Source organism: Ursus maritimus, unplaced genomic scaffold (assembly GCF_017311325.1).
Source record: "Ursus maritimus isolate PB19 unplaced genomic scaffold, ASM1731132v1 scaffold_1, whole genome shotgun sequence".
Lineage (NCBI taxonomy): Eukaryota > Metazoa > Chordata > Mammalia > Carnivora > Ursidae > Ursus > Ursus maritimus.
The window spans coordinates 95,557,760-95,579,653 of NW_024423343.1; the positions used below are offsets into that span (position 1 = coordinate 95,557,760).

At 37.1% G+C, this 21,894-nt stretch overlaps 1 protein-coding gene across 2 annotated transcripts in view; it reads left to right on the forward strand.

The window, feature by feature from the left end:
- The window catches only part of DPP10 (dipeptidyl peptidase like 10), a 618,096-nt gene that overhangs the window by 493,304 nt on the left and 102,898 nt on the right, over positions 1-21,894 (forward strand). For both annotated transcript variants that reach the window (XM_040645663.1, XM_040645668.1), the window contains 2 exons: positions 3,821-3,941; positions 14,584-14,738. In XM_040645663.1, the coding sequence (XP_040501597.1) occupies positions 3,821-3,941; positions 14,584-14,738 (276 nt within the window). The remainder of the gene's footprint in view (positions 1-3,820; positions 3,942-14,583; positions 14,739-21,894) is intronic.

The following is a 21,894-nucleotide window of genomic DNA, read 5'->3' on the forward strand; positions in this document are numbered from 1 at the left end:
AATGATTCAGAGTTTTCTAATTTAAAATTATGTAAATCAGTGAAGGTGGAATAGCTTTTCAGTATTATTTCAGCAAAAATAGTTCTAATATTAAATTATATCCCCGTTTTATTTTATTTTATTTATTTTATTTTTTAAGCTGGTTAAAAGTTCATGAGAGTCTGCTATTATAAGGCATTGTCTCTGTTTGAACCAGTCACAGTAGGCTAATTTACATTGTAATTACTCTCAGTTCCAAAATCTTAATGACTTTTAACATCAAATGTTCATTTCTTGCAATGTGTCCATTACAAGTTGGCTAGGGGTGGGGAGGAGATTTGCTCCAAGTCTCCTCATCCAGCAATCCAGGCTTCTGAAGTATCCACCATCGTAAGCATTGCTTCCACCATCATAAGCATTGCTGGTAAGTGTGGCAGTAGGAAGAAAAGGTGAAAAATCATTATAGACTCTGACCAGTATCAACTAACACACTGATTAATTTCTTGGAACATTTATTACGTATTTCTTAACTTATCATGATTCAGCACATAGTATTTGAGTTGCCTTCCTGTTCCTTTCTGGAGACTATCAATTTTGAATAATTTTATAAGTTTATTAAGACCATTAGTTTTGGAAAACTGGGTAGTTGGCTTGCTGTCTAAATTGAAGAGTCAACTGGTCAAACAGCTATCCATTCCCATTTGTTATACTGTTCAGGTGGCTCACTGGAGGAATTGATTAATGGCATCAAAGATATTATGACATCTTAATCAATAACATTAGGATAAATGGCATTAGTGGTTGTCACATTTTCAGTGTGATTTAAATCTAGTTGCAGCCCTTGATGATAGACATTTGGATCTGTTTAATTTCATCAGGGTGCCCAGGTGTAGTACCTGTGAATATTTGGACTTCTCACCTTGTTAAGCTAGTAGATAGAATTTGTGATTATTATTTGAAACTAATGTAATCCAAGGAAAATCTTTGGCTATTTAAAAGAAGTTAGAAGGGGTGCCTGTGGCTCAGTTGGTTACGTGTCTGCCTTTGGCTCAAGTCATGATCCCAGGGTCCTGGTTATCGAGCCTCACGTCGGGGAGCGGGGGTGGGTGTGTGTCTCTGTTCAGCAGGGAATCTGCTTCTTCCACTCCCTCTCTGCTGTGCTCTCTCTTTCTCTTTCTCTCTCTTTCTTTTGTTCACTCTCAAATAAATAAAATCTTTTAAAAAATAAAATAAAAGAAGTTAGAAGATTATAAATGTATGTTTTCATGAAGGCAGTCTCTAACTTTTTGTCCATAGAAAAAAGATCTTGTGGACATTCCTTGGTATTGTAGCTTTTAGCAAATGGCATTAAAATTCTGATTCCATATTGCTTGTTCTTTTACATTGAAGCAGATGTCAGTTTCATATGGATTCTGAATATCATCCAATCTGTTCTTCAAATATAAATGTAATTACTGGTCAGTGGTTTTGGATAATTTATACATTTGCTGAAATCGTGGAGGTTTTATCAATTGTTTTGTCTTAGAGTTTGTTCCTTTCAGAAAGCTGAGGTTCTGGAACTATCTTACTGTGGACAAAGTCACCTCTACTCCTAAGAATAGCCACATGTGCTTAGGTAGCATGGGTGTGGATGATCTGAACCGTTATTCCTCACAAGTCCTAATAGAAGGTTCAGGTACAAAAAGGGGATTCCTTCCAAGTAAGGAAGACTTTGTGCGCCTCTTTCACATACTATTTGTGAAAGGCAGAAGGAGGTAGTGTACAGAAGATGTAAAGCTTAAGCTTTAGATTGCTAGAATAAAGTGATTTTTTTTTTCCATTATAAGGGATTGTGGAAGTCATTAAGGCCAACTTCTATCCAGTTTTCAGACACCTGAAATAATAGTTCTCAAACTTTCAGCTAAGTGTGACCCACATGGTTTCAATAATAAGCTTATTTCTGTTTCTCCCCATCATCACTTGAAAACTAAATGAAGTGAAAGCAGTAAATATCACTTGTTATCACCTCTCCTCTTTCCACTATTAGTACTAATACTACGGCTGTTAGTATTCTGCTGCTCCTGGTCCATATTTTACCAACATAATATGTAATGCTGGTTTGGCTTAAGCTGTAAAAGTTTTATTTTGATTTAGAATGTGTAGCCTCTATAAAGCTTAGGATTTTGAACCCAAATTACCTGTTTCTAGTATAAGTTACATGTATTGTATGTTCTACATTCATCATGTCATGTATGGTTCACAGCAGGTGTGAGACTTATCCGCATTTTATAAAGGAGAGGACTGAGATTTAAAAAGGTTAATAGAATTATCTAAGTCGCTCGGATTTTAAATTAAGGCTCCCTGATGATATAGCCCTCTCTTCTGAACACCGTGCTATATCTTTCTTTCTCCCCACCCTCACCCCTCAAAAATTCTTATTCTTATTTTGGCATTCTCACCTGTAATATAAATGACATGCAGTGTTGAAATGATTAATTAGATCCACTCACTGTTATATATTGCCAAATCACCAGAATCAAAGTAGAATATCAATGACATTTCCTGGATATTAAGATTGCTTTCATCATTTTGCACACCAAGATTTAAAATACAGGATCTCATAATTAGAGGATTGTATCAGAAGTTCTGGTGTTTGCTCCATTTGCTATTATGTAATGGTCCTGCCCCATGCTGGAGCACAAGGGCTCTAGGCCATCTTCTACCTTCTTAGTAGAATATTCAATCTAGATAGCAATGTGGCTTCCATTAGGTAATATTCTACTTCCCCAACATGTGGGTGAAACATGGTTCTCTTAAGGTTGTATTATCACACAGACCAGCAGTTTTGGCATTAAAATCCATTGAACATGGATTATTGTTAATTTTATCCTGAATTCTATTTTGTATGGACAGACCCTGTTGAATTTCTATTGTTGTTCCTATTGTGGGGGTGTTATTGTTGATGATGATATTATTTTGGAAGACTTTGTGATGTGTTCAAATTAAAACTCTCTCCTGAACCCTGAAGCACATGGTCATTATTACTAATATGCTATTTAGGAAAGAACTGCCATCGAAGAGTGGAGCATAGCAAGGTGTGTCCCATTTATCAATTCAAAGGAATTTTGCCACCCTTTCCTTTCATCAGGGTATTTATGAGTCAAGCTGGATGGAATTAGAAAGATTCTCTAGAAGGGCACCTGTGTGGCTCAGTTGGTTGGGCATCTGCCTTTGGCTCATGTCATGATCCCAGGGTCCCGGGATCGAGCCTACCATTGGGCTCCTTGCTTAGCGGGGAGCCTGCTTCTCCCTCTCCCTCTGTCTGCCACTCCCCCTGCTTGTGTTTGCTCTCTCTCTCTCACTCTCTCTCTCTTTATCAAATGAATAAATAAAACCTTAAAAAAAAGATTCTCTAGAGATTATTTTATTGGTGACCAAATCCATTTTTGTAAAAGTTAAAGACCCCAAATTGAAGCTTCTAAGTAGTTGACTATTACTAAAATGGCATCTATTACAGTTTATCAGTCTCTTAAGTATGCAAAGTGTTATCTCAAACCCAAATCAATTTTGTGGTATAAAAGAGATTAAGTAGATGAAAAATTGTTGTCGAAAATATGGATTTAAGTGCTTCAATACCAGTACTGTGTAATTTCTAAATGACAATTTGATATTGATATGATAAGGAAATAGCCATTAATAATTGAAAGCAATGCAGATGTCTGTATTAAATAAACACAAACTGAAAGCAGACAAATAATACAACACAGCTCTTCAGCTATTATTCTATAGTATGAAAGTATTTTTAAAAGCTTCCTAATATGTTACAATTTCTGGGTTGTTTTTTTTATGTTTCCGGATCTAGATTTATATTTTTGAAAATAATATCTACTATCAACCTGATATAAAGAGCAGTTCATTGCGACTGACATCTTCTGGAAAAGAAGGAATTATCTTTAATGGGATTGCTGACTGGTTATATGAAGGTGAGTTGAATAGATTGTTTCAAAAGAACACAAACGACATATTTTTATACAAAATCTAAGAGAAATCTGTTCTTTCTAGAACAATACTTATGGCTCCATTTCCTCTTATTTCCTCTCAAAATTGCCTTCATGCTTTCATGTCTGCATGTGCTCATATTTTGACTGGTTGTGATTCACATTTGCCACATTTGAGGGGTGTGTGTGTGTACACACACACACACACACACATTTTGTTCAGGCATGATAGATTTGATTTTGGTGATGTTTAACTAATGAAAGTGAATAATCATCTTATGTCCCTCTGGAATTAGATGCTGAATTTTTCTGAGAATGGAAAGAAAGAAACAAACACCTTTACTGCTCAAAATGTGCATGAAAGCCACTTGATTTTAGTCATTCTCATTAAGAATAGTCTGTCACAGTGTAGAAGCCATTGCATGGGGAGCAAAATAAAACCCACTTAAAGGGTTATTAGTAATAACTATTGAATCAAGTTTTCATGATAGTTGAGAATATTAAAAGGATTCAGGTAAGGAAAACCCGTATCCAGTTTGATCATGCACCAGTTGTCAGCCGGGTTATAGGTACGGATTTCTTCAGGAAGACTCAAGGCTTGATGTTAATACCTAAGTTTCAGATGCTGCAACTGATACTGGCAAAATACATCAAGATTTAAAGTCAGTTAGTTGTGTTTGATTAGAAATTATAAAGCTAAGGATCATCTTGAAAATAAATTTTATTTCTTGAGCAATATTGGCAAATGCAATCTTTGTACCTCAGAGTCAATATTTTCAGTTCTGTAAGAAAAGTAAATCACTTACCTCATTCATTTATTCATCCATTCTATCATTAAACAGACATTATTAAAGATTTACTATGTTCCAAGTATTTGTAAGGGTGCTGAGATATCATAGGGAATAAAACAAAGTACCTTACATTAAGAGATACATTTTGGTAGGTGGAGCTATTTTATTAATGAAGAGACACTGTAGCCTTTGAGATTTATATGCATATGTATACATGTGTATTTATAATATATTTTTGTGTGTATGCCAGCATCAAATAATAAAATATTTTAGAGGCCACAGTTTATTCTGAGGAGTAGTAGGAACTACTTTGGAAATAAAAAAAATAATCATGCTCTGAATTTTTAAAAATTCAAACACACAAAATGATAAATGAGGTTCTTTGATTCAGAGTATCAGAAGCTGACTCTGACTTCCTTATTTCAAAAGGATAAATTATTGGAGGGGCCTGAGATGGCCCAATGAATTAAAGAGATAGGTGGAAAACAAATTTGAAATGTGGATGGTTCCAGGAATCTAGGTAGCAAGAACTAAGCATCTCTTATGCAGAAGAGCTAGGTGAGAGATGTCCTGTATCTTCAAAATATTGTCAGCACTGTGTGAGACCCTGGCAGATGAAGAAACCATGTCAGTGCAGTGGGACAAGCAGTCAGATCACAGGAAACACAGGATTCTATGAAAGAACAAAAGAGACTTAGCCCATTCTAGGGATTTGCAAACATTTTCCTAACAGAGAAACCCTCTGAGTTGAGCCTGAAAGATTAAGAAATGTAAGAAGGAACTAGGTAGGAAATAGCCCAAGTGTCCTTCAACAGATGAATGGATAAAGAAGATGTGGCATATATATATATACAATGGACTATTACTCAGCCATAAAAAAATAATGAATTCTTGCCATTTGCAGAGACGTGGATGGAACTAGAGAGTATCATGCTAAGCGAAGGAAGTCAGTCAAGAAAGATAAATACCATATGATTTCACTCATGTGGAATTTAAGAAGCAAAACAAATAAGCAAAAGAAAAAAAGAGAAAGAGAGAGGGAAACCAAGAAATAAACTCTTAACTATAGAGAACAGTCTGATGATTACCTGAGGGGGGGGCGGGTGGAGGGATGTGTTAAGTAAGTGATGGGGATTAAGGAGGACACGTGTTGTGGTGAGCTCTGGGTGTTGTATGGAAGTGTTGAATCACTGTATTGTACATCTGAAACTAATGTTACACTGTATGATAACTAATTGGAATTTAAATAAAAACTTAAAAAAAAGAAGAAACTAGGTAAGGAAATCTAAGCAAGAGTCAAAAGCTTGTGAAAGCATAGCAAGGTTAAATAGCATGGTATGTGCCTTGGGAACTAAAATCTGCTTGGTATTATTGGGGCATAAAATTTGAGAAAAAGGAAGGCAGCAAGAACCAAGGGATAGTGACTCTAAAAATAATCTGGGATTTCAATTATTTTTCCACTAGTAAATGGGGTAACTATTAGAGCTTTTCAAGTAAGGGAGTGTCAATATTCTGTCTTCCATATATATAGATCATTTTTGACAACAGTGTAAAGCTGGGATTGAATAGCAGAAAGAACCAATGAGAAGCCAGACAATCTGAGGGTTTTAGAGGGGAGGGGGGTGGGGAGATGGGTTAGCCCAGTGAAAGGTATTAAGGAGGGCACGTATTGCATGGAGCCCTGGGTGTTATATGCAAACAATGAATCATGGAACACTACATCAAAATCTAATGATGTACTGTATGGTCACTAACATATCATAATTTAAAAAAAAGGTTTTTTCTGTGTTCTGTTGAGAGATAATGAGCAATATTACTAGGGTTAAAGCAGTAAGAAGGAGGGAAGATTCTAAAATTGATGAGGCAGTAAAACAGATAGATCTTAGTGGTTAAATTGATGGGGTAGATGAAAAGAAATCAAGGATAATTCTTTGGGGGCACCTGGGTGGCGCAGTCGTTAAGCGTCTGCCTTTGGCTCAGGGCGTGATCCCGGCGTTATGGGATGAGCCCCACACGGCGCTCCTCTGCTGGGAGCCTTCTTCTTCCTCTCCCACTCCCCCTGCCTGTGTTCCCTCTCTCGCTGGCTGTCTCTATCTCTTCAAATAAATACAAATAAAATCTTTTTTAAAAAAAAAGAATAATTCTTTGGCTTCTGGTTTGGATCACTAGTAAATAGTGGTGACAGCCACAGTGAGCAAGCATTTATAAAAGTAGTGGGCTTTAGGGAGGGAAGGAATAATTTAGTGGGAACAATGGTGATTCACAGTGTGCTGGCATGCTACCTTGGGTAACAAAATGTGATCAAAGAACTTTTAAGTTAACTCAATGTAGAATATACTGACTGGACAAATGAACAACATGCCTTGGGCTTCTGTCCTTTACTTAAGGCTTTATATAATTTATGGCATTACATTTTTTAAGGAAATTGTGAGAAGAGAAATTAAAGACCATTATCTGACAATATGGTTATTTTCTTAATTAGAGAATAAGATTCTATATATTTGGGTGGGGAGTGAACACTGTGTTGGGGGATAGGTAGGACAAATAGGACAAAAACTTCTGTAATTACACTGTCGGTCTGACACTTTCCAAAAGAGAGATGGACAAATTATAGTTTTTGCCATTCAAATTAAACTCAGTCCTTTTGGCTCTTACAGTGTAAGTACACTAGGAAATTCCAGATGTGTCATGTGATTGAATCCTCACAATGCTAGCATATTTAGTCATTTACTGAAGAAACCAAGACTTAGGGAGGACAGGTGACTTGGACATGGCCTCAAAGCTCAGGAGTGCCATAGCTGGCACTTGAATGTGTGTCCTCAAAACCAGTGTCTCTTCCTGGTCTACTCTGTTAGAATTCAGTGCCTTTTCATCGTTCCCTAAGGAATGACACACATTATGGACCTAAGCCATTAGATTTCACTGGTCTGCTTCCTCAACCAAAGACTCTGAACCCTATTGACGACAGAGTTACCTCAATTCTTGCTTTATTTCCAAGAGAAGGGGCAATATCAAGGGAATTGGTATTAAGGTTTGACAGAGGGATTTAGGCTGTTGAGGGTGACAGGTGAGGGAAAAATCAATGACATCTGAATGGCCTAAATCCCATTAGCACTTTGCTTTTCCAAGATACCAACAGCTCCCAGATCCCAGATTTTCTCTTTTCCCTTCAGTACAGTTAGGACAACACAGTGACATCTACTTAGAATGCATATAATCTTCAACAGTATGTGTGTGGTACTCTAGTGTGGAGATTTTTTTGTTACTTTACAGAAATCAATTACAGTCTGAATTAGTATGTGTGGGAGACTCAAGAAGTAACATGTAACATCTTCACTTACTTTAATTGAAATTTCCCTTTTGTAAATATCATAGAAAAAATAAAGATTAGAGAAGGAGTCACATAAAAGAAAAGAAAATGTTTTTTTTGGCACATTTTAAAGGCATGGCTTAAACTGTTTAGGTCCAGGCCAGTCTGTGAGTGTGGCTGTTGATCCCAATCACAGGCACTTAGGTCGAGGTTTTAGTCTTTAAATGTGTTATTTTAAAGCCTCTTTGTCTCTATGTCTAGTATTATTCAATTCCTAAGGAAAGTAAAAGCAAATAAAATGTGTTTTAAAGAGGTGAAGTTCAGAAGAAAAATAAAATATCATGCTCAAAATGAAACATTTTAAACGTAATTCACACAAAATGCATCTCATGTTACTCATATAAATTGGTGCATTTAACATAGTAACTCAACTAAATAAAATATCAGATGACTTCTTTGCTAAAAAAAAAAAAAGTAAAGTTCACAGCTACCAAGTATACAACTTTGAAAATTTCCATAAAGTACTGAATCTATTAAATAGAAAAAAATGACTGTCACTTTAAGTTATTTAAGCATATAAAATATTGGAACTAATGTGCCTAAATGACTTATAAATGTGTTTTTAAGGAATTCTTCCATAATATTCAATTCAACAGTTATTAAGTACCTATATCTTTCCAGCATTATCTGAGAGCAATATGAAGAGGAATAGGGTTTCTATGTTCTGGGCATTTCCAACTTAGTGGAGTGAAAAACTGTAAACACCTATTATATAAGGAACCATTTGGAGCACAGTAAACAGAAATATAAACAGAACTATATGTCTACATACCAACTAGAAATGTAAGTAGGATTAAGTCTAATGGAATTATAGAGTGGCTTCAGGGAAGAAATGGTATTTGCATTGACTTTAAGAATGAAAAGAATAAAGAAGTGAGAGAAAAGATTGATAGCGTAAACAATATCCTTATCAATAGATGGACATAGTTACATTTTTTGGTTGTTTACTGAGAACAATGCAAAATGACTATTTTCACCTTTTTTCTGCCTCCTCTTGGATATAGGAAATCACATTCATCCATTCATTGATTCAACAAATATTTATTGAGCACTTACTAAATCCCAGTAAAACTGGACTAAGATAAAAGAAAAAATCAGAGATGCAGCCGTGGAAGCCAGAGGAAGATAGAATAATAAAGCTGAGTCTCAGGGGGTCAAACAAACTAAGGATTCCGTAGTTACTGTTGGCTTTGCTACCAGAAATTGTTAGGGCAAAATGAGTCAATTTGTGGTACCAGAAGCAAGACTGCAGTGGATAGAGGTGTAAATGGGAAGTGAGAAGGTTATGAATATAGACAGTTCTTTTAAGAAACTTGACAGTGAGATACAGAGAATAAAGGGGAAAAAACGAACCACAGACCTATCTGGCTGGCAGTCGCATACTCACGAAATCTTATCTGTCTAAATTGATAAACTACAAATGGATAAAATCAGCTTACTTTTCAGAATAGCATGTTAATTTGAACACAATGATTATATATTAGATTTCTGTAAGTACTTTGTGTTGAGGCTATGTTTTTAAGTGTCTTTGATATAAAACAACATGTGTTGAAAACTCCATCTGTTCGGCAGTGAGATTTTCTAATCATTGTAATAAAGACAAAGAAGAACCAAACCTTCATTGAAATGGAATGGAATGCAATTTGTAGAAATACGTTGTTTGTAAATAATATAATATAATTAACACAGGAAGTTTCAATTCATGAGTAAAAGTCCTTATTAGTTGCAATTAAAGAAGGGTGTGCACTCAAGCAGATGCATATTAAAGATTCTTTTATTTATCTCCTTCCCATTTCAGTTAGCTTTCTGTTTGTACCTGAAGGAAGTCACATAACTCTTTGTGTGTACTACTTTGCTATTTTAGCATTTTTGTGAGGAACAACTTTAGGCATAGATCACTCTAAAATAAATTAAGAGTAGATGATACCTAGTTTCTGTTGAATGGTACTCTCAAATCTGGGCCATTCTTATTCTTGGGAAGTCCTTGCACACACATACTTCAGCAGCTAGGATAGACCCCATTTGTGTTGATTTTAGTCAGCACAATCTGATCTCTCTGTACCTTCAAGGCTCATAAGACTAAGAGTTTACACTCAGTTGGCATTTAGCATTTTCCCCCCATTGTGTCATGTGGATGACTCATGTCTCCTCATATGAATTGTAAGTAATTTGTACAAATCAGGATCAGGATTACAATTGGAAAGAAATGGCACATTCAGAGTAGTATACAAAATTCCATCTGTGAAGGGGCCACTTGTCAAAGACAAGGGTTTTGTAGCAACCTTTGGCTAGTATTGATTTAGCCATTTATACCTGAAGTGAGAAGGGTAAGTAAACTGTTACTTGAACCTAGAGGGAGGGAACCCTATGGTTTCTGATGTAATAGAAGCAGTAAGTTTGTGTTGAGGAACATAGCCAAACTCACATGTTTCCAGTGGGCGAGAACCAAGAAAGTAAATACCATGTACTAACTTTATTCTCCTCATTTGATTTGTCTGGCTTCATAATGGCAACAGCTAAAAAATTCAGAGATCATGGGAATATTACTATTTATTCAAATAAAAACTTTGTGTCCTTGAAAGAACACATGAAGTTCCATCTGCTATGTTTCTTTTTAGGGTAGTATTAGTCCAGTTTATACACCTGTCTGAAATTTATAACTACAGTCAACACTTGCATTTTCCATATAAGGTTTTGGGGCAGATGCCCCCATTAAGAAAAGAAATAAGGTTATCATATGGCCTTAACTGGTAATCCTAGCTCCCTCTGTCAATTACTCATTCATTTCTCCCTTTCCTTCTGCCAGCATTTTGACTACACAGATAATTTACGTGGTGGATTGAACCAAAATTTTATCCCTGCCAAATCTTACTCCTCTGCTTCTTTTTCTTAATTAGGTTGCTACAATTTCAGTTTTCCATTGAAATGGAAATTGGAATGTGCAAATGTAGAATTGCAAAATGAGATTGAGTTGGACAAAGGAGTATTTCAGAATCTCCTGGGTCCCAATATATTCTTCTTTGCTCTCTCTTATATAGTGAAGACACATATTCTTCCTGGCGGATGAGCTTAATCATCAGACACACAGTATTCTGTCAGTTCCCACCCAACCCCTCAGTCCTATTGAGCCCCCACGTGATCAGAGGGAAATTTCAGCTTCCAATTCAGAGGAACAGAATTATGACATTCCTTGTTGGAGGCAATCCCCCCTTAGGCATTAGGACTCATATACCCACTGAACTCCTTATCATGAAGACGAGAAACAAAATATGTCCAGTGGGGTAATGGTGTGATAGTGATAGAGAATGCTACACTTCTACCCTTTACTTCCTAGATCTGTGCTTTCTGGCTATGTGAGAGGGACACATGCTTGCTGTAGGATGACATCCCAACTTCAAGGTTGTTATAATGCCAAAACCAAGATAGAGAAGACTAGTTAACACTTCCATCAAGCCAGGTACATATAGCTAATAGAAAACAATGAATGCCATGGTCTGAGCCTGTCGCCTCTTTTTGCTACATCTTTTTCATGTAGAGTGGATTACTATGGTAATGGGTAAGCTATTCTGTGAATCCATGAATAGCAGTGCTGACAGGACTTGAAACAGCAGAGACATAGCTATACCAGAGTATGTGTCTATCTCTGTAATGACAAAATGCTACCCCTTCTTTATGGAATGCTTCCCATGTAATCTGCCCGCCACCAGGTAGACAGCTGGTCCTGCTGGCAAATAATGCTGTGTCAAGAGTTTAATGACAGCCACCTATCATTGGCAGGTAATGGTGGGATCCAAAGTAGACTGACGCGCTCAGTAGTCATATTGTCCAGCTGATTATTGAGAGCCCCCTCTGCTATGGATGTGTTCTGGCGGATATTAAGTAGCACACTAATATCTTCATATTTTTACATTTTTACCTGATATGTCAATGCACTTCTCTTTACCTAAACTTCCTTGTCACTAATATTTTCTTCCCATAACCCTAATCAGGTCTTTCATTAGTTACTGTGCATGAGTCAGGGTAGATCCATGCTTCAAGCCAATTCTCTTTCCACAAGAAGTAGAAAACTAAAAATCTTGTTCAAAAGTCTGCCAGCTGGGAGCATTTGTTTTCTTTAGTCTTTTAACGCCACTGCTCAGTCAGACTGTGGTACAGAGCCTATCCAACTCCGGAGGCTTCGAGTACATCATGTAAACCTACCCATAACCTAGGCCTGTGTTTATTTCTCCCCTGCCAACTTGCATTAGAAAACACATCTTGAGGTTTTGATATGAGCTGGAGGAGAAAGGGTAAAGTGGAAGGTGCAATAATCCGGACATTTTACTTAAGCGTTCTGTCCAGTCCCATATATACCCCTTCTATTTTATAGTGGGACGTTGCTGTATGCGTTCAGTTTTATGGTCAGTGAATCAGGGGACAGTCAGTTCATGATGGGCAGTTTGGGTTGCAGAGCCACTTGGTATCCCATGGTCAGGCTAATCGTTTCTGCAAGAGCCCAGTAGAGAGCTGCTTTTGAAAAGGAGAATATTTATCAGCACAGGAGGAAACGGCCTTCCTCTAAAGCTTGTAGTGCCTGTGTTTTGATTGCCATATAATGAGTGTCAGAAGCTCCACACAGCATCTCTGTTTACCATGCACCTTTACATTAGCAGTTTATCTGCTGGGTCACGAGGTAAAGACCGTAGGGAAGGTTGTACCATGCCCTTGATCTGCTGCATAGCCCTTTCTTTTTTCTTTTTTATAAAGATTTTATTTATTTATTTGAGAGAGAGATCCCCCTCTGGGGATGTAGCCTCTTAAACTTTATAGGAATTTATCTTCCACTCTACCTTAATGCAGAGAACGCCTAGCTTCCTGGGATAGAGGTTGCCTCTGTCAGCAAGAAGACTTGTGGGAATGTTGAGGTTCAACATCTTCAGCCATAAAATTAGACACATATAGCAACATTCCACTATAAATGTGTTATTTATGAGACTGGTCCAGAAAGCATATGTATACTGCACACGTTCACCCAAGCATCCTTGTCCTATGTGCCATTGTCCTGGACTTCTCCAATATCTCTGTCTTAGCTTTTAAAAACGACTGGAGTTGTGGGGCTCTGCCACCTTTACTATGCTCTCTTGGACCTCTGCCTTATCTCCCTGCAACAACAGAAGAGAGGGACTCCCTCAAAGACACCAAGGTGATCTTTTTTGTATTCCTGATTCTGCAGGCATGGTTTCCATTTCAGTTTATCCCTATGGAATCTCCCTGAGGCGTCATATGAACCATGCAAGCTTCATTTTACAATCTTTACAGGTGCCACTATTGTAGCAATTAAGTACCATAACCAGTTATCCTCCCAAAACCTTTCCTGTCTATCTGCATTTCATTCTATATCATCGCCAGTGACAACGGATTACTCAAGATTCCATCTTTTGCTGTGGATTATCTATGCTCCAGTTCCCTCCTGGAGAGATGATTATTACATCAAAGATAGTACAGGTATATATGGATATAGATATAGATCACCAACTTAATATCAACATCTAATTTTAAAAGTCCCTTTTCTGAGTCTCTTACTGGTATTCATCATGGTATTTGTCACAGTACAAAGTTGGCACATTCAGTAATCTGAAGCAGATTTATTTACAAAGAGACCACATTTACAAAGTGAAACCATGAAGGACAGAGCTATACTCTAGACTAGTAGCAACCAAGCTATAATCACCCCTGTGACCATAGAGATGAGCCATTACAAGATACAAAAGGAGAAACTTTCAGAGAAGAGACTGCATTGACAGGAGTAGTGACATCATTTAAAACACACAGCTAGACTGAAGTATCATTTCAGGGTAGAGCCAAGAAAATGCATACTCTGACTTTACTCTCCTCCTTCTAATCTCTTGCCATAGTACAATAAAGGCCATGCTCTGGAGGGCATGGTGGCCCTTCTGCTGTAGTTCATCCACGCTAATTTTCTGGACCAGAAAGCAGGTATAGATAAATGAATAGTGGGTCTGGGGTCGCATGAAAGATATCCAATATATTTCTCATTCTCTTTTTTTAGAGCTTAAAATAGTTTCATAAGTCTAGTGGGTATTTAACTTGTTTGATGATGGAAATATGATTGAATGCAAATGTGAATGAATGGTGTCATAAATACGGTTTTATGCCATATTTCAGTCTTCAGTTACTGTTCTTATTCTTTTTACTCCAATAGTGCTTTCATTTTCTCTGTTCACATTGCTGACAGTCTATGAAATCCTGCCTTCATTGCTTCATTATTTCCTGCCATTGCATCTGCTTGTCCTGGGACTAAAAGGGTAACTCAGAAATACAGAATTCTCTATCATGTTGATAAAATCCAACACATTGTATAGAAAAAACAATGTATATGTGCAATGGAGATTTCAAGGACAGATGTTTGTGGGTCACTGAGCCCACATCTCTACAGTTGGTTTCAAATAACGCTCATTTATTCTAGAGGAACTTCTGCATTCTCACATTGCCCACTGGTGGTCACCAGATGGAGAAAGGCTTGCCTTCCTGATGATAAATGATTCGTTGGTGCCTAACATGGTTATCCCTCGATTTACTGGAGCGTTGTATCCCAAAGGAAAGCAGTATCCATATCCTAAGGTAAGTAACGTGGAAGTACTAGTTTGTTCTCTTTCCCTGCAACAGTGACTTGATTGATAGTATCCTTGGTTCATGAACAAGTTGTCTTTGCAGAAAAAAAAAAGGGGGGGGGGAGCTTTTCTTCCTGGTCGGCGGATTCATCTTTTAGAGCTTGCAGTAGCCTATACACAGTGTTCTGGTAGGAAGAAGTAGAGATGATTCAGGGCTTGGGAATTGCCACTTTTGCTGCATTTCGTTCTCTTTGATTCTCTCATTCCTATTTTCCCTCGCCTTCCCAGTTGGAAAGAAAGTGAGTTTTCTCCAAAGCACATTCTGTGTGTGACTATTTGAATATTTGTTATATTCTAGTTGTTTCTAGGTGTTATAAGGGAAGAAAAAGTCCCATGGTCAAATAAGTTGAAAATTCTTAGTTAAAAATAAAATCCAACTTCTTGCAGATGCTTTCTTAGAGCACTTAATATACTGTATGTCAATGTGCATTATAAATCTCCCATAAAAAATTGACTAAGCATAAAGTATCTCCAGTAAGGAATAGACTAAGCATAAAGAATTTATTAGTATTAGTATTAACATCAGCATTATTTTGGCAAAGCATACTCTGGAACATACTTTATAACATGATGGGGTAGAGCCATAGCCAGGCGTAGCTAAGATAGATGGAATTGTTTTATTGAGTGAGGCAAATAGGGAACTCTTGCCCACTGAGCAAAACTATTTTCAAGTAGGGAGCAGGTTGCAAAAACATCTGGAGTGTAACTTTTTTTTTTCTATTGTATGGCATTTTTGATAACTTAAGATCTCTTTTTTAAAAAATAAATTTCCCCCATGTTTATACTACAGAGAAAAAGGCCCATGAATGAGGGAATTCATTATCATGGAAATTAATCATGGAAAGATGTCTTACAGGAAACTTTTTAAACTCTGTTTTACACATTTCAGCTCTTAATTAGGTAAAGGATGGCTGCTAATTCAATTTAGAAGCTATGTTTTTTGAAGATTTTATTTATTTATTTGAGAGAGAGAGCAAGTGAGAGAGCGAGAGAGAGCATGAGCAGAGGGGAGGGGCAAAGAGAGAGGGAGAAGCAGACTCCCCGTTGAGCAGGGAGCCTGAGGCAACACTCAAATCCAGGACCCTGGGATCATGATCTGAGCTGAAGGCAGATGCTTAACCAAATGAGCCACCCAGGCACCCTTAGAAGCTATTTTTAAGCCATTCCTTTAGTGAGTTTTACTTTGTTTCCTAAGCACGATAGATTTTATACCTTCATCTTGTGCGTTACATTAATCGGGCAAGGTATTGGATAAATTACCCATCACACAGAGTATTCTGTACTTGCAGTGAAGACATGGTTGGGGTAGGCATGGCTTCTCTTATTTTCCTGTCATCCACCAAACTCAAGTACTTAAAGAAGGGAACGAAGGGAGGGAGAGAGGAAGAAAAACAGCCTTGAATTTAGAGAGTTTGGGATAAGAAGAGCATTTCCTCAGTGAGATTCTGTCCCCCCCCCCCCAAGCCTACCTTCCTTCCATAGATTGCGGTATTAAATGACAGGCTTATAGCTGAGAAGGACAACAAGATCAAAATGAATCTGATTCTATGATATCGAAATATTATTTTTAGGGTCTTCTCTGGATATAAATTAGTAGGCACATATACTCAGTGTTCTTGAGGAGAAAATGGCAACTTGACCTACCCAAAATAAATAAATAAATAAATAATCATATTCGCCAAGAGATTTTTATCGTATTTCAGGTACATGACTTAAGACTTCTCTAGTATAGATTTAGTCATGTTTGATGAATGACGGTTTGTTCCTGTATAGCGTACCTGCACCTTTTTTCCCCCCAGAAAATGACCGAAAAGAGTTCTCAAATGTATCAATTCTCACATCATTTCATTTACTTATGATGATGAAAGTTCACCTGACAGTTTAAATGCAAAACAAAGTGGCATATTGTGAAAAGCATATGTGAATAGGCAAGCTATTCACACACCACTGTTCAGTTTGTTTACTGCACAAAGGGAATAATATCAGCCCCAGGGAAGGAACAACATTTTGTAATTCATTTCCCAAGAGGAGTGGGGATCTTCGGACTCACAGCATAAGAGCCAAATTCCATAAGTGCGTTTTCAAATCGCCTTCTCCGTTAGGGGCCACGGTGCTTGAACTTGGACACTCGTAGGCCTCATAACTAACACACTGAGGCAAACAAACAGACAAACAGAAATGTCTGAGAAAACTTAATGCAGAAGATACTGGGTTGACAAATCTAGATATGTCGTTATTAATAAGTTCTTTTATTAATTAATGTTTCTTAATAGTAAAGCTAGGCATAAAATAATGTTTGCTATTGTATAAATCACGTGTGCTAATAATATGCTTCATATTTTCAGAGAGGCTTTTCACTTTTTTTTTTTCCTTATGTGGACCTCTTCACAATTGCCTCCATTTACAAATGGACAAGCCAAGCTCTCTCAAAGGCTAAGTGCTTTTATAAAAGTCACAGTTATTTTGAGAAGAGGGAAATAACCAATTTATTGATTCTGTCCCTCTCTGTAAAACTACCAGAGGTTAACCTGTATCTCCGAAGACATAGCTAGAATTGAAATTATCTTCTTGTGAAGCTAACAGATATATGTGGAGCTCTGTTCCATTTACTCCTAATGACTTATCTATATATGTAGTGGGATATACATAGGATTCTTAGATAGTCTCACATCTTAGGGAGAGAGGGAGAGAGAGAGAGAGAGAGAGGGATAGGGATTTGTAATACAGGGTAAAAGTCCTCAGTGTGTGTTAATGACAATCTTTGAGGAATATTAAGCATAAAGAAAAGATAGCTATTCTTGTGGCCAAGCCAAGAGAAAGAATCCTAAGTCCTCAGGAGGTTTTCAGTAGGAATCCCTGCCCAGACTTAAGACAACAGGACTCAAAAAAAAACAAAAAAAACAAAAAAACAAAAAAAAAAAAACAAGATCTGGGCTTGATCCTTGTTCTCAGATAAGTTTCAGTATCATTTTGGGTATATTACTTCAACTTTAAAAGTCTTATTATATTCTACTCTGGTTTAAAAAAAAAAAAAGGTTTGCTAGTTCTTCCACCAAAAACTGTATTATTTTGATTTGCTCTTACTTTTGTAATAAACTTAGAAAAAGTAGTACTTTAGACACTGAAGTAATTCATAGAGTTCACACTAAATTGTGCTTCAAATTAAACTAGATTAAAATGAGTGCAGCCAGTACTCAGTGTGGTCAGATTTACTAACGAAATACTTACACTAAACAAATATATTTGTATTTTACTTAATTCAGCATGATTCAGAACTCATAAAATACCCTATCATTAGCAATTCAGCACAAAAGAGATGCACAGTTCTATCTCAGTAACCTCAGGTTAATCTTCTTAATTAAAGCATTATCTCGTTTAATGACAATTTAGTTGCCAGTAAAATAAGGTTAATTATTATTGAGGCTTGTGTTTCAGAATCATAGAGGAAGGATTCTGTAGATATGCAGTCTTTCTGGCAAATGTGACTGTAAAAAGCAAATAGATGAACTCTTCTAATTTGCAAACTGTTGAAATGATCCAAATATTAAAAGGTACAAATGAACTTGCAGTGTGCACTTAATTTCAAAACTCCATGGAGAAATAAAAATCTAATTGAGATTATAGAATGTTGGATGGCTGAATTTTAGAAACAGCCTGATGTTTATTTTTTTGTCTAAAATTGGCCACATGTGTACCCAACTTTTAAATTTGTTTCCATGTAAAAACTAACAGGGATATCCGTGATCCTATTCAGGTATAAGCATACAGAGCTGCAGACATTAAAAAAAAACCAAAACTGCCTGATGATATGGTAATAACCATATATGTCTTTGACAAACGATGTCATAAAATTATTCATCATTGATAAGAACTGACAAAAAATAAAATTTAATTTCTTTTTTTTAATGAGCTTATTAAAGAATTTTAAAAATAGGAAGAATTTTTCACTAACTAGAAAAGTCAGTGTTTTAATAACTGTCTTTTTAAGTCACTACTGTATACTATTTAAGACATTTTAAAAAATTTTAGACATTTCTATAGATAATCTTCTTTTAGTACACATAACAAAATTATGAGATATTTATAGCTACAAAAGGAAACCTGCTTTGGCTCAAAACTTCTGACTTGTGACATATTCTCAGTGAAGTATTGTCTCATTTTTGATAATCCAGTAAAATAACACTTGAGGATTTTTGACATATTGCCCATGGTCTATATTCAGTAACTAGCAGTCAAAATGTAAACCCAGGTTTCTCTGACTTGCAGATTAAGCTAAACCAGTTCTCACAATGTAGTACTTTTAAAGAAGTATCAGCCTCATCTGAGAAACTGTTAGAAATGAGATTTTCATTTCCCATGACATAAGAAATGCTGGTTAAATCTTCTTAAACAATCCCTCCAGTCCTCTGGGTAATTCTTTTTTTTTTTTCTTTTTTAAAAAGATTTATTTGTTTTAGAGATAGAAAGAGAGTGCAAGCGGAGGGAGGATGAGAGGGAGAGGGACAACCAGACCCCTAACTGAGTGCAGAGCCTGATGCAGGGCTCGATTCCAGGACGCTTAACTGACTGCACCACCCAGAGACTCTCTGGGTAATTCTGATGCTGACTAACACCTTTTATAACCACTGAGCTGTAATATATATTATTGTGTACGTACATGTATACGATAACAAATATATTATTGGATATGTATATGCATTACTACATAGACTAGTAATAATATATATTACTGAAAAAATATGTATCAGTGTCTTACCAAATTTACATACTAATTATACTTATCTGAGAGTCTTGTTAAAATACAGACTCCTAGGCCCACACCTAGAGATTCTGATTTTTGTCTGCGTGGGGCCCAGAATTTGTGTTTCTAAGATTCTAGGCGATGCTGATGGATGCTGCCGGTCAAAGATCAACACTTTGAACGGCACTACTAAATATTATGTCCCAGCTCTAATTTTTAATATACCCGGTCAAACTAGAGAAAAGGTTAGATCGAATAATATGGGTAAGGCCAGTATTTTCAGGAAGGATCATGGCAATTACATGGAAATGGGAGTAATGTGAAAGGGAGCTCCTGTGTGTGGTAGAAGGCTAAATTGCCCAAGACAAGTGTGCCCAGGCACTTGAGGGGTTTAGAACAATGAAAAGCTTTATAAAATCTGACACGAGAGCCTTCTTTGTGAGGCAGGATCATAGCTTATCTTCCAGGAAGCCCTTCACTATATGAACTATTTCCATAATCTCTCTTTCTAGCATTGTGTTTCTGTAGCCAAGGACTTTCCGACGCCTGTCTTTGGCTCAAAACTTTTGACTTGTGTGTGATGCATCCCCACAGATGTGCTAGTCATTTTTCTCTGCACCAAAAACTAATGATGTACAATATGTTGGCTAAAAGACTCTAGTTTTTAGAGCTGCTTAAGGTTCACAACAAAATTGAAAGGTGGAGAGAATTCACTATGCCCCCTGCACCCACACATGCAGAGCCTCCCCCATTATCAGCTCCACTCACTACGGAGGTACTTTTGTTACCACCGATGAACCTATGAATCATAATCACCCGAAGTTCGTAGTTGACGTTACAGTTCACCATGGGTGCTGCACATCCTGTAGGTTTGGACAAATATATAATGACATGCATCTATCATTATGGTATCACACAGTATTTTTCACTGCCCTAAAAATCCTCTGGGTTCCACTCATTCATCCTTCCGTCTTCCCCTCCGTGCTACCTGTATTTACTAGCCTAACAACACAGTCCTTGAGGAGCTATTATGGACTGTTGGTGGAATGTATTATGTTGCTTCTGGTCCTGTTCAACTTTGGGTTTTTGTCAGTGCCAATTACTTGAACGTGGATTTTTCTTTCTCATCTTTAAATCACTTTTATAATCTCCTTAGATTTTTGTCAGTCTTCTGATTCAACCCACTTTTAATTTCCTTGTCTTTCTTTGTACATCTCTCATAAAGTCTTCTCCTAAAACATCAGCCACGCCACAGTGACACATCAGTACTTTGTTTAGGAACACATTGTGCCACAAGGAGTCAACTGATTCTACACCTCATTTATTCATGTAGACATTCTCTTATTCATTCATTCAAACTGATTGAGAGAGATTGGTAAAAGGTCCCTTTTGTGCCCCCTACAAGTTCACAGTATATTTAGAAAAACTTCGGAGGCCATTGCCTGGGAACAAACTGAAGCAAAGCACAGCAGGGAAGAGCATCCTGCGTTTAAATACCGGCTTCCTCCGTTATTGGGTATCCACCCTGCACAGTTGGCTTAGCTTCTCCATTGTCGTCTAGAAAACAGTTATAATTATATCTTAGGATGGAAGTGAGAATATTGAGTAAGATAATTCATGTAGTGCCTTTACTACATACTATGAGCCAGAAACATACAATACGCTAGACTAGTTTCTTCCTATCCTTATCAGGGTCTTTCTACTCATCTGCTGTGTACTTAGTGAAGGCCGACTGCTCTGTGGCTCACCACCTCCCAAGGGGCACTTACACCCCATCTGGTGTTCACTTAAGTTTAAAAGGAAACCTGAGGGAAGGGAAGGAAAAATAAGGTAATAACAGGAGAGAGGCAAACCATAAGATAGACTCCTAACTATAGAGAACAAACTGAGGGTTACCAGAGGGGAAGGGGGAGATCAGGTATTGGGTGATAGACATTAAGGATAGCACTTGATGTAATGAGCACTGGGTATTATAGGCAACTGATGAACCGCTAAATCCCACCCCTGAAACTAAAAAAGAAAAAGTATTTAATGCAATGGGAGTGGGTTAGGTATTGGGGAATTTTAAGCATGTGTCACCCAAATTGGCAAATCTTTTTCTCCTTCTTCTTCTTTTCTTTTTTCTTTTTTTTTTTTTTAATTAGCCAAGCTTTTTTCTCATTGCATTTCTTATCCTATAATGTGAGTAGCAGCTTGTTCCACTAGTTGTGTTGTTAAGCCAGCCCTCCTGGTGTCATTCTAGGGAAAGAACACAGTAGCACTGCCTAATGAATAAACTCATCATGATTTTCCATCACCTTTAATTGTCTGACTAAAATGCTTGAGAAACAGCAATCTGCAAAAACAATTGAAGGCAATCAGGTTG